Source organism: Corylus avellana, chromosome 3 (assembly GCF_965113065.1).
Source record: "Corylus avellana chromosome 3, dhCorAvel1.hap1.2, whole genome shotgun sequence".
Taxonomy (NCBI): domain Eukaryota; kingdom Viridiplantae; phylum Streptophyta; class Magnoliopsida; order Fagales; family Betulaceae; genus Corylus; species Corylus avellana.
Window position 1 is genome coordinate 24,275,913 of NC_142492.1, and position 13,686 is coordinate 24,289,598.

The 13,686-nt window shown below is 36.9% G+C and overlaps 1 protein-coding gene across 1 annotated transcript; it reads left to right on the plus strand.

The window, feature by feature from the left end:
• On the plus strand, positions 1–6,394 carry LOC132176456 (cocaine synthase-like). Its single transcript, XM_059588669.2, has 2 exons — positions 1–607; positions 5,679–6,394. Exons 1-2 carry the CDS (start codon positions 1–3, stop codon positions 6,392–6,394), a joined length of 1,323 nt encoding a protein of 440 aa, XP_059444652.2.
• Positions 6,395–13,686: the final 7,292 nt, after the last annotated feature.

Here is a 13,686-nt window from a genome sequence, read left to right on the forward strand (position 1 = left end):
ATGAGTGAGATGAAGAATGAGATCGTTTCCAGGACTTGCATCAAACCCTCCTCCCCCACTCCTCCCCACCTCAAAAACTTCAAACTCTCTCTTCTTGACCAGCTCCTTCCCGCCATCCATGGCAACATGACCTTCTTCTTCCCCTCCGATTCCCCCACCGACCCTGATTTGGAATTCTCACGCAAATCCCAACTCCTCCAGAAATCCATATCCGAAACCCTCGCCCGCTTCTACCCCCTTGCCGGGCGCTTCGCAGGTGGCTCCACCATCGACTGCAACGACGAGGGTGGTCTCTTTATCGAAGCCCGAAGCGATAGCCCACTTTCAGACTTCCTCAGCAAACCGGACTGTGAAACACTCGACCTCTTCCTCCCCACCACAGACCAAGAAACAATGGAATTATCCAAGGGTTCTATGTGGCTTGTGAAGTTCTCCATGTTCAGCTGCGGTGGCACCGCCGTTAGCGTCTCGCTTACCCACAAAATCGCTGATTTCGCTGCATTAATCACGCTGTTAAAGAGCTGGACCGCGACCTGTCGTGGATCGAGTGAGCCGCTGTCCCCACAGTTCACCGGAGCTTCAATCTTGCCTCCCAGAGAGATTCCAGGTGAAAGAAAATAATAATGCTATGAAAATTATATGCAGAAATAATAAAATAAACATAAGTGGTTGGATTTATGACCTTCGACTACATTATATTATGCTCTTACTTACTCACATGTTCTTGTTGGAAACTAAACAAATCAAAACGCAAGAGAGGTTTTTTCTAAATGGTAGAAGTTATTAAGTTGTTTTAATTAATAAGGGACTTTAGTTTTTCTAAACTCCTGTGTTTATTTAATTCTCAACTGAAGCCTTAACTTAGAGATGAGTTTTTTGTTATTTATTACAATAAATAAGGAGAGGTAAAAGCCTTGTAAGTTAGTCTTTGAATGCCTCTATTTATAGGCTTCGTAAGATGTATTTTCAATACAAATGAAATACGAAGAAGACTTCCTCCACTCTTCTCTAGTCTAATTTATTCTTTGTCATTAGTAATAAAAGAGAGAGAGAGAGAGAAATAGAAAGGTAACTAGTTTGTAAACTAGTATTTTATCCTTCAAATTGGTATCAGAGCCCAGTTGTGCCAATTCCCATTTTGTCCTTTCTAGAAATGGGTTCCAACATAGTCCAGCAACAAATCCCTAGATTATCAAAAGATAACTATGGGTCATGGTCTATCCAAATGAGAGCCCTGTTTGGGTTTCAAGATCTGTGGCAAGTCATTACTAACGGATTTACAGAACCCACTGAGGAGGAGGAAGCTGAATACACAGGAGATGAGAAGAAGACTCTTAAGGAGCAAAGGAAGAAGGATAAAAAGGCCTTGTTTTTACTTTATCAAGCATTGGACGAGTCTACCTTTGAGAAAGTTGCCGAAGCAATGACAAGTAAACAAGCATGGGAGATTCTAGCTTCCATCTTCAAAGGAGACGAACGGGTGAAACAGGTCCGTCTCCAATCATTACGGGGCGAGTTCGAGGCTCTTCACATGAAGGATGGAGAATCGGTGTCTGATTATTTCTCACGATTACTGGTAATCGTGAATGGTTTGAAAAGAAACAATGAGAAGGTCGATGACATCCGAGTCGTCGAAAAGGTACTTTGATCCCTTTCCTCTAAATTTGAACATGTAGTTGTAGCTATCGAAGAGTCTAAGGACTTGGAGAAGCTAACAATTTAGGAGTTGTTGGGTTCATTACAAGTACATGAGCAAAGGATGCAAAAGAATGCTAGTTCTAGTGTATTAGAACAAGCACTAGAGTCAAAACTGACTCTAAATGATCAAGGCAAATTCAGCTCCTATCGTGGTCGTGATAGAGGCCAGGGGCGTAGTATTTTCTAACAACGACGTCAAAGTCAACATGAGACTCAAAGTTTCAGAGGTCGAGGACGAGGAGGCTACCGAGGAAGAGGAAGATCCACATATGGACGTGGAAACTCCAAGAATATCCAATGCTACAACTGCAAGAAGTTTGGACACTATGCCTCAGATTGTTGGCACAAAGATGATGAACAAGCAAATGTTGCAGAAGCAACACATGAGGTTCGTAGTGATTCTATTTTACTTCTCGCTCATGATGTTTCAGATTCACAAGATGAGGTTTGGTACCTCGATTCTGGCGCAAGCAATCATACGTGTGGGAAGAAAGATCTGTTCGTTGAACTCACAGAAGGAGTTCGTGGAAAAGTAAACTTGGGAGACTCCACCAAACTCTCAGTTGAAGGCAAAGGGAAGATAAAAATCTGTCAAAATGATGGTAAGAAAAGGTACATTTATGATGTTTATTATGTGCCTAACATGAAAAGCAATATTCTTAGCATTGGGCAGTTGCTCGAGAAGGGGTACACCATACATATGGAGAACTACTCTCTCATTTTGAGAGATACACGTGGAGGAATTGTGGCTCGTGTTCCAATGACCAATAATCGCATGTTCCCGTTACATCTTAACACAAAGTCTGAGAAGTGCTTCTATGGACTCAAGGAAAGTGAGTCATGGAAGTGGCATCTTCGCTTTGGCCATCTACATTTCAGTGGCCTAAAGCTATTATCTTCATTTGGCATGGTGCATAGGTTACCAGTGATCGAGCCACCGAGCAACATTTGTGAAGGATGTATACTTGGCAAGCAAGCACGACTTCCTTTTCCCAGCTGCAAATCTTGGAGAGCAACATCATCATTGCAATTGGTTCATACCGACATATGTGGACCAATAGAGGTCATGTCCTTACGAGGTAATAGATACTTTATTACCTTCATCGATGACTTTAGCAGAAAACTTTGGGTTTATTTTCTTAAAGAAAAATCAGCTGCCTTTATTGTATTCAAGAACTTCAAAGCCCTTGTTGAAAATCAAAGCGGCCATAAGCTTGTAACTCTTCGTTCTGACCGAGGTGGGGAATACACCTCAAAAGAATTTGATAAGTATTGCAGGGAACAAGGCATAAAGCATCAGTTGACTGCTGCTTACACACCACAACAAAACGGGATTGCCGAAAGAAAGAACCGTACCATTCTTAATATGACCAGAACTATGCTCAAGGAGAAAGGGCTGCCAAAACAATTTTGGGCAGAAGCTGTGGCGTGCTCATCTTATCTACTCAACCAATGTCCTACCAAAAGTGTCAAGAATATGACACCTCAAGAGGCATGGAGTGGCCACAAGCCAAGTGTTGCACACCTAAGAATCTTTGGGTGTGTTGCATATTCTCAAGTTCCCGAATCCAAGAGGAAGAAGCTTGATGATCGTGGTGAAAAATGTATCTTTCTCGGATATAGCGAAGAGTCGAAAGCATACAAGCTCTACAACCCACTAACAAAGAAATTAGTGGTTAGTAGAGATATTATCTTTGATGAAGAAAGTGTGTGGAGCTGGAGCGATGAAGAGAAGGCCAAAGAAGAACAAGTGTTAGAGGAGCCTGAAGAGCTCTCAACAGAAGCTCCACCAAGTACCCCACCATCTTCTCAGCCTACCACACCATCCGCAGCACAGAGACTCTACATCTTCTATGGGAGGTAGCAGCAGCAGATCCTCCACAAATCAAAGTAAGATGAGAAGTCTCAGGGAAATTTATGAGCAAACAGAAGATGGAGAGACTAATTTTTTCTGCCTATATGCTGATCATGAGCCTCTTACCTTTCAAAAGGCCGTTGAAGAAGATTGTTGGAGATCCACAATGGAGGAGGAGATACATGCTATTCAAAAGAATGATACTTGGGAGTTGACAAGACTCCCATCAAACCAAAAGGCTATTGGTGTCAAGTGGGTATACAAGATCAAACGCACTGCAGAAGGTGAAGTTTCTCGATACAAGGCAAGACTTGTAGCTAAAGGCTACAAACAAAAGTATGGCATCGACTATGAAGAGGTCTTTGCACCAGTTGCGAGACTCGACACAATGAGATTGTTGATCGCACTTGCCGCTCATCACAATTGGAAGATATACCAACTTGATGTCAAGTCAGCCTTTCTCAATGGCATCCTTGAAGAAGAGGTGTACGTACAACAACCGAAAGGCTTTATAATGGAAGGAGAAGAAAGCAAGGTGTACCGTCTTAAGAAGGCGTTATATGGCTTAAAGCAGGCACCAAGAGCTTGAAACGCATGCATTGATAATTACCTTCATCAGAACGGCTTTACTAAATGTCCATATGAGCATGCTGTTTATATGAAGAAAAACCATCGTGGTGAATTTCTAATCATTTGCCTATATGTTGATGATTTGTTATATACAGGAAATAATGGTGAAATGTTCAAGGAATTCAAGCAATCAATGTTTAAAGAGTTTGAGATGACAGAGAACGGGTTGATGTCCTATTTCCTTGGTATTGAAGTGAAGCAACAACATGATGGAATTTTCATATCCCAAAAGAAGTACATGGGGGAGATTTTAGAGAAATTCAAGATGGGTAACTGCAACTCTGTGAATACCCCAGTTGAAACAAGCATAAAGTTGTCAAAAGATGGAGATGGTCGAGTTATTGAACCAACTCTTTACAAGAGTTTGGTTGGAAGTCTGAGGTACTTGACGATCACAAGGCCAGATATTGTCTATGGAGTTGGACTTGTGAGTCGATACATGGAGACACCAATGGAGACTCATTGGTTAGCTGCAAAAGGATCCTAAGGTACATCGAAGGCACTTTGAATCTTGGTTTATTCTATGCCTATGGTGATGAAGCGAAATTAGTTGGTTATTCAGATAGTGATTGGGGATGTGACCAAGATGAGAGGAAAAGTACTACTGGGTATGTATTTTATCTTAGTTCTACAGCATTTCTTGGACATCCAAGAAACAAGGAATTGTAGCCTTGTCGCCCTATGAGGCGGAGTATGTGGCGGCTTCGTCTACTGTTTGTGAAGCTATATGGCTAAGGAATCTCTTGAAGGAACTGGAACATCCAAAAGAAGAACCGACTGTGATTTACGTGGATAACCAATCAACTATAAAGTTAGCAAAGAATCCAGTGCAACATGGGAGGAGTAAACACATTGACACTAGGTTCTACTTTCTTAGAGACCATGTCAAGCGGAAGACAATAGAGCTCTAGTATTGCCACACTACTGAACAAGTAGCAGATATATTTACTAAGCCATTATCAGGTGCAATTTTCATGAGGCTAAGAGACATGCTTGGCATGAGGAGGTTTTGATTTGAGGGGGCGTGTTGGAAACTAAACAAATCAAAACGCAAGAGAGGTTTTTTCTAAATGGTAGAAGTTATTAAGTTGTTTTAATTAATAAGGGACTTTAGTTTTTCTAAACTCATGTGTTTATTTAATTCTCAACTTAAGCCTTAACTTAGAGATGAGTTTTTTGTTATTTATTACAATAAATAAGAAGAAGTAAAAGCCTTGTAAGTTAGTCTTTGAATGCCTCTATTTATAGGCTTCGTAAGATGTATTTTCAATACAAGTGAAATACGAAGAAGACTTCCTCCACTCTTCTCTAGTCTAATTTATTCTTTGTCTTTAGTAATAAAAGAGAGAGAGAGAGAGAGAGAAATAGAAAGGTAACTAGTTTGTAAACTAGTATTTTATCCTTCAGTTCTGAGAATACAAAATAATATGATTGAATTACAATCAATGCTAATATATTCTCATAAAATCAAATCTCACACAATATATTCTACCAGGCATGTCCGCGTCAGTGCACATTGCGGGCGAGAAGTTCATAGCAAGGAGGTTTGTGTTCAGTGCCTCCAAGGTTGCGGAACTTAAAGAAATAGTTCAAAGCATGGTTGGGCGAGAGCAATTCTATGTTTCGCGTGTAGAGGTGGTACTAGCACTCTTATGGAAATGTGCAGTGGCGGTTGTCAAATCAAAAACCGGGTCGTTCAAGCCGACAGCATTGTTCCAAGCGGTGAACCTCCGTTCAAGAATGGATCCGCCGCTTCCGGACACCGTGTTCGGGAACTTTGTGTGGCCGTTTGCGGTGATCGTGGAGGAAGAGAGCGACATGGAAATACACCAGCTGGTGCAAGACATAAGGAAGGCCAAGAATGACTTTCTCAACAAGAAGGCAAACAAGTTTAAAGGGGAGGGAGGTTTCAATGCTCTAATGGAGGCTCTGAAGGAGAGAAGGGGGATCTTCAAGAACATGAAGGAATTGGTTGCATACAAATGTTCAAGTTGGTGCAAATTTCCATTGTATGAAACCGATTTCGGGTGGGGCAAACCGGCGTGGATGACAAGTGCAAATAAGCTGGTGAGTAATACCATTTCTTTGCTGGATACGAGCTCCGGTGGAGTTGAAGCTCTGATAACATTGGATGAGGAAGAAATGGCCATATTTGAATGCCATGAGGAGCTGCTGGAATTTGCTTGTGTAAACCCCAGCATTGTTGTTTGATTTCACTGCTGCTAACTAAATTCAAGGGTTTTTACTTCTAGGTGGAAGAGAATTGAAGGTTTTCATGAAATTTAATTTTTATTACCTATATATGGTCGTTTGACTATTGTTATAAAACAATTACTAAAATAATGCAAAGGAAGTGTGATGGTTTGTTTACTTTCATTGGCCTTGTTTAGCAAAGAATTTTTCGAAAATTATTAAGGTGGTATAAGGTTTTTAATTTTTTTATAGGGTTAAATACTAAATACCTCTTAAGGTTTTATTGCTTTATTTTTTCTCTCTTAGGGTTTGATTTTTATCACATGAGGTCCTTGTGGTTTTGATAATAAACCAAATTAGTCCTTCTGTCAGTTGACCGTTAGTTGACTAAACGAAAATTCACGTGGACCAATCAAATGTTGACACGTGGCACTTACTTAAATTTTTTTTTAAAAAAATAAAAAATAAAAATAAAAATAAAAGAAAAAAATTGGTGGTGGCTAAGCCACTCCCTTTGGCCATGGGCCCCATCTGGCCGGATGGGGGTGGCGAACGGCCATATGGGGGGTGGCAATTTTTTAAAAAAAAAGAAAAAAAAAAACAATACATTTTTTTTTAATTTTTTTTTTAAAAAAAAATTTAAGTGCCACATATCAACATTTGATTGGTCTACGTGAATTTCCGTTAAGTCAACTAACGGTCAACTGAAAAAATGACTAATTTAGTCTATTATCAAAACCACAGGGACCTCTGGTGATAAAAATCAAACCCTAAAGGAAAAAAAATAAAGCAATGAAACCCCATGGAGGTATTTAGTATTTAACCATTTTTTATATAAAAAAGTGTAAAAGTTTTGTTTTGTAGTGAATTTTTTTTTTTTTTTTTTGGAATAGTAATAAAAAGTGAATAATGTGATATAAAAGTAAAAAAAGTGAAAATATTTTTATGTTATTTTTTTGGAAAAGTAGTGCATAAACAATGTTAATTAAGGAGAAAAAATGGGCTACTAAACAGGACCAATTTTGCAGTCTCATGAGCAGGATCTTAATCTCATCCATTAATTTAGATGAAATTTCTTCTAAACTGGCTTAGAGAAAACTTTCAAGCCAAACTAGGTATAGCTATAATATTGTCATGTTTATGTCCTTTAACATAGATATTTGAAACACATTTAAGAGACGCCTATGTCAATTTTTAGTGGGTCTCTTTTTGAAGAGAGTCGTCTATTTGAATCAATCAGCTAGCTAGATTTTTTTTTTTTTTAACATGTCCACACAAGGCAAAGGAATGGAGAATTCGAACTAGTGATCTCTGCTGCGTGAAGGGTGGTCCACAGCCGATTGAACTACCCCTTGGGAACAGCTAGCTAGTTACTGATTAGAAACGGAAGATTAAAATAATTTTTTTTTTTTTTTTAGCTTTTTTAAATAAAAATAATAATAATAAACATTAGCATCGTTTTATTACGCTCCCAAATAACATCATTTTCAAAAAAATATATATATAAAAATTTAGCGGCATTTTTATTTAATTAAAAAAATAATTGTATTTCTTTTATTAATTTTTACGTAAGATTGTAAACTTAACTGCGTCGCTTAAAAAAAAAAAAAAAAAAACCCAGAATTTTCTTAATTCACCGGCGTTTATTTTTGTAAACACCGCCAATGCTTTTACTAGCGATTGAAAGAAGCAAGTACGAAACCAGGGCTAATTGTGAAACTTTTCCGGACGTATGGCCGATACATCGAGTTATTCTAGAAGTCCCTCTTGTGTTACTTCAAAAATAATATGTCTTATAAAATCATTATTTGATGAAAATACAATAATATTGATCAATCACAAACCCAATAGTGATTTTAAGAGGCACATCATTCTTAGAGGAACATGCACAAGAGTAACATAAAAATGACTTGTAGCATAATTACTTCGATACATCACCATTAATTTTTCCTTATGCCTCGTTTTCCAACACTAGAAAATGCCTATTAATTAGCATTCCTTGCGGCCTCGCTAAAATCATTTTTTGGTTATTTTGGTAATGCAATTTAATAAAAGTGACTAAAATCCCCCCTTCTCAGCCTCACCATTTTGACCTAAAATAAAATGTGAGTGAACAGTACTCACTATCTTTGGTAAGTACTTATTCACTTACCAAATGAATAAAAAATAATATAACTTTTCTCTCTCCTTCCATATTCTTTGAAAGAGTAAAAATAAAAAAATAAAGAAGTCTTTGAAAACTAATATTTAAATAGAATAGTGAAAGTAGAATATTAAAATAGTAAGACTGCTAAGTGCACTCTAAAAATATAAGTTGTTAAAATAGAAAAAAATATACTTTTAATCATTTGGTAAAACTGCTAAAAATGCTCAAGAGAGAATTGAATATCACTTTTTTAAAAGTTTAATGGTCTAAACATAAAAGTAGTGTAAGTTTGGGAATCAACCAAGTGTCTTTTCCCTATTAAATGTCATCCCAAAATGCTATATCAAAGTACTCTTGTAAACAAATTAATTAACATGGAAAGGGAAAACAATAGACATATCTTGTTTGACTTGAGCCAGCAACTCTATATATAATAGTACTGGATAGCTTTTTCTTATAGAGGAAGAAAAAAAATCTGGAAATTGATCGAAATGGGAAAAAAAAAATCTCACAACTTGGACTACATAATTTCGGTTGGTGATAGCACTAGAGCTTTTGAATTCTGGATTTAGCAATTAAGCTTTTGCGCTATGGAGGAAGAAAGAAAATAAATTTGCATGAGATCGAAGAAAGATATGAGTTTTTGGATGAAGAGAGATGAGAGAAATAAATTTACAGTATCCGGCGGCTGATCCATCGGCGATGGAGTAACGTGACAGCCATGCACCCCAGGTCAACGTCAGAAATATGTAAGTGATGGAGGTGTAAGGCAAGAAGTGGTAGTCCATACGCATTAATATATATATATATATATATATATATATATATGAGTGATGATAGAGAACATGGGCACGCTCGTGTTTTTTAATATTTTTTTAATTATAATATTAAAATAATATAATATTATATATATATATATATATAAATAATATAATTAAAAAAATATTAAAAAATACGGGCGTGATATCATCACTCTATATATATATTTCTCAATATCAACACATAAATAACTGATACGTACATTTTGATATATCACGTTCGTGGACTCATAATGTGAAAATCGCTAATTTGAATTCCCTTCTTCTATATATATATATATATATATATATATATATATATATATATTCTGTATTATTATTTCTCTATTAGTAAAGCTTATTTAACTTTTTTTAAAAAAAAAAAAGAAAAAGAAAAAAGAAATCATGGATACTACTTCTTGCCAGTAATTGTGGACAAATAAGGCTTCAAGACCAATCTCATCAAGGGTAGGTGAGGTACTGCACAGATCTCTAATCAAGTCGTAGAGATTGTGTAGGGGTGATTTTTCAAATCCTCTTATATATTATATTGAAAACATATATAAAAGGAATCTTACGGAAACAAGAGGAATGAATGGATATATATATATATATATATATATAGGACTCTTGTCCTCAAGTGGAGATCGGGATCATTTTCATCGGAAATCCAGCCTCTCTAGTCTATTTTAGATTAGAGAATACCCAGTTAATGATCAAGATCTCTTTAAAGAGATTTAAAGAGATTCTAAGGCCATAAATAGGACATATGTCCCATTAATAAAAAAAATAATAAAATATTATATATTTTTTAAAAAAATTATAAAAAATTAAGGGGTGGCTGATCACCCATTGGGGGTGGCCGGACCAACCCAGTTGGGGCTGAGGGTGGCCAGTCTAGGGTGGCCCAAGCCAACCTGGGGTGGCCGAAGTCACCCCATGACCCTTGGGGGTGGCCGGGCCAAATCTTAAAAAAAAAATTTGTTTGGCCCTTGGGGGTGGCCGGACCATCCCCAAGGGCCCTGGGGTGGCCCAAGCCACCCCAGACCGGCCGGCCTGGGGCCACCCCTAAACGATAGATATATATATATATATTAGTTTGGGTTTAGGGAGTAGCCGAACCACCCCATGGCACATGGGGTGGTCCGACTAGGGGCCATTGGGGTGGCTTGAGCTAAAATTGGGTGGTCCGGCCACTCCCTATGGCCAAGATGGGATGGCCAGCCACCTTTTTTTTATTATTATTAATTTATTTACTTTTTAAAAAAAAAATTTGTAATATTATTTTTTTATTATATTTTTTTAATGGGACATGTGTCTTATTTGTGGCGATAGAATTTCTAAGAAGAAATTTCAGTCATGAACTGGATATTTTTCAGTCCATTATAGATTGGAGAGGATCCTATTCCATTTTCACCCACCAAGTTTACATAGTCCAAATTTATTTATTTAAAGTAATTATGAGTATATATCTATGATAAAAATGTATTAAGGTTGATTTAAAATATGGACAGAAATTTACTCGATCAATACCCTCCTCCTTATGTTCATTTCTTTGTATGCATAATTCTTCGAAAATTTTAAGGTACATAATTAGGGGCTTAAAAATATTTTGAATCACATGCTCAAAGTTTTGATAACCCCACTATTGAAAAAAAAAAAAAAAAAAAAAATCCAAAGGAGAAGATGTGCCCACAAAATTTCCCAATTTAATTTCAATCTCACAAATTTTTCCAATTTTGTGGGCAATAATTAACCTCCTGATACAAACATGAGTTTAAATCAATGAAACAGATAGAGAGACGAACATATGTAATTGATAAAAAAGAATTTATAACAAACAATTAATCATTGATCTACAAATTAAGAGGATCGATCGATCGATGGCTTTCAGCTAGGGCTGTAAATGAAGAAAGCTACCCGTGAACCTACTCGGGCTCGGCCTGTGCGTGACTCGATTATTAAATCAGCCGCTCGTGGACACAAAATTAAACTCGATTATTAAACGATACATACCCATATAAAACCTAACTCGCTCGTTTAACGCTCGCGAACATACTCGTATAAGGGCTCGACTCGCTTATTAGCACCGCTTATATATATATATATATATATATATATATATATATATATATAGTGATAATATTTATACTTATAACATGATTAATTGATCATTAAATCACAATTTAAGTATTAATGTATTATCACTATAATTTATATGATTATATCACATGATCAATTGATGATAAATCATATGATTATATAATAACAAATTATACATATATAATATGATATAAGTCATAAATATACAAATTCATACTATTACAATAATTAAGTACCTAGAGACTTAGTTCTCATGTATGTTATAAACTTATAAGTCCATATATGTTATAAATTATAATTATACATATATATGCATATCGAATAATATAAAAAGAAAAGGTCTGGGATAGGGTTTTCTCACTTTCTCTCTAGCGCCACAACCTCAAGTAAGCCCTCTCCCATGGTGAGGGGAGGAGGGATGGCTGTTTGCTGCCTCCCTCCTCCCCCTCGCCTGCCCTTGCACCAGGTGTCAGTAGTTTACTTGATATTCCTGGCCCGGGTTGCTTCCTCCCTACCCTTTCTCTGCCGCCCATTCCTCTTTGTTCCGCTTTTGTCCTTGGTGAGGCTCTCTGGTTGTTTTCTGCTCCTTTCCTTTCTGTTTTTTTGCTGTGTTTTTGGTGTGATGTTTTTGTAGCCTTACATGTGTGCCACTCGATGTGGGTGTTGATTTTGGGGGTTTCTTTCAAACTCCTTCCAATTTTGTTTTGTATTCGCCACCGATCTCCTCCACCCGCTCTGCCACCCACCGTACGCTGCTGGGTCTTTCCTCGTGCCCCTCTAGCAATGAGCTTCAACGTCCCATGCTGCGATGGTTTTCCGGCCAGTTGGCGATCGGTTTCGCCACCCTCCGTCCACTGTTTTGGACCTTTTTTCGCGTCCCCACCGCGTTGAGCTTCGATCGTTCTCATCCGGTGTCGGTTTCCAGCGAGTGCACAATCAGCATCCACGTTGCGTGTGCCTGTTCCCGTTTGTTTTATTTTCCTTGTATTGTCTTTATTCATGTTTTTTCCTGTATGCATTTCATTTCTATTATTTGCTTGTAATAAGGCTCTACCTCTTTGGTTCGCCCACGTTTTATTTCGGTTTTCTTGCTTCTGTTTTGTAATAAGGCTTGGCCCCTCGATCTGCCTGCTTGAATGTGAACTGAACTTTGGTCCAAATCTTTTAGGTCGTGGATGTGAATTTTAGTCCAGACCTTCGAGTTGTGGACGTGAACTTCATCTTGGCTTTTGAGTCGATAAGGAATTTGCGCTACCTATGCATTGGATTGCGTCTATCTTATGCAGATTTGTTATTTAAACTAAAAACTAGTCATAGGTTAGCGGAGGTTTTAGGTGATGTTGTATCCTTATAGCTTCGGCTATAATTTGCATTTTCAGGGCTTTGTGCTCCTGCGATGTAAGAGCTTTATGCTCGTGATTATTATCAATGAAATTAGAATGTATTTCTTTAAAAAAAATATATATAAATATATAAAATCAATACTTAATCATATGATTCAATGGAAGTTTCATATTTTTTTTAAAATCATATAATTCAATGACAATTCAAATACTTAATAAAGTTAATTATATTATTCATGTACAATGATAATGTGATTCGTATAATATCAAATTAAATAATTGACATTGAATTAAAAAATGTATTACTTATAACCACAATTAAAATATTAATATATTATTATTATAATATATATATGATTATATCACACGATGAATTGATCATTAAATCATATGATTATAGTATAACTTGTATTCTTTACAAGATTTATATTTAATGACTTTTTTTTTTTTTAAGCATGCAAATTACTGTAAAATTGGGGTCAAATTGCATTTTATTGTATTGCATTGTAATTTTAAAACATTATGGGTATTAATGTCGTTTACATAAAATAAGGGGAAAACCTTATCTAGAGACTAACTCAAGCTGTCTCCCACTCCCCTTTTTCTTTTATTTATTTTTCCTCTTTTTTCTCCCTTTCTCCCTAAACTCACGCAACTACTCGGTCTACTCCCTTTCTCCTCCCTCCCCACGCGTCCCACCACACCACCCACTTCTATATTTTTCTATTTCTTTCCTCTTTTATGTCTCCTCTTTCTTTTCTTTTTCTTTCATTCTTTCTTATCTGCCCCTCCTTCCCCTTCACACGCCTCAGCGCCTCACTCCTTCCCTCCCTCTCTTCTTCTCATTCCTCACATGCACACTCATGGTGAAAGAAAGAGGAGATCTGGTAAGGATTCATAAAAAAATATTTATTTTTTTTA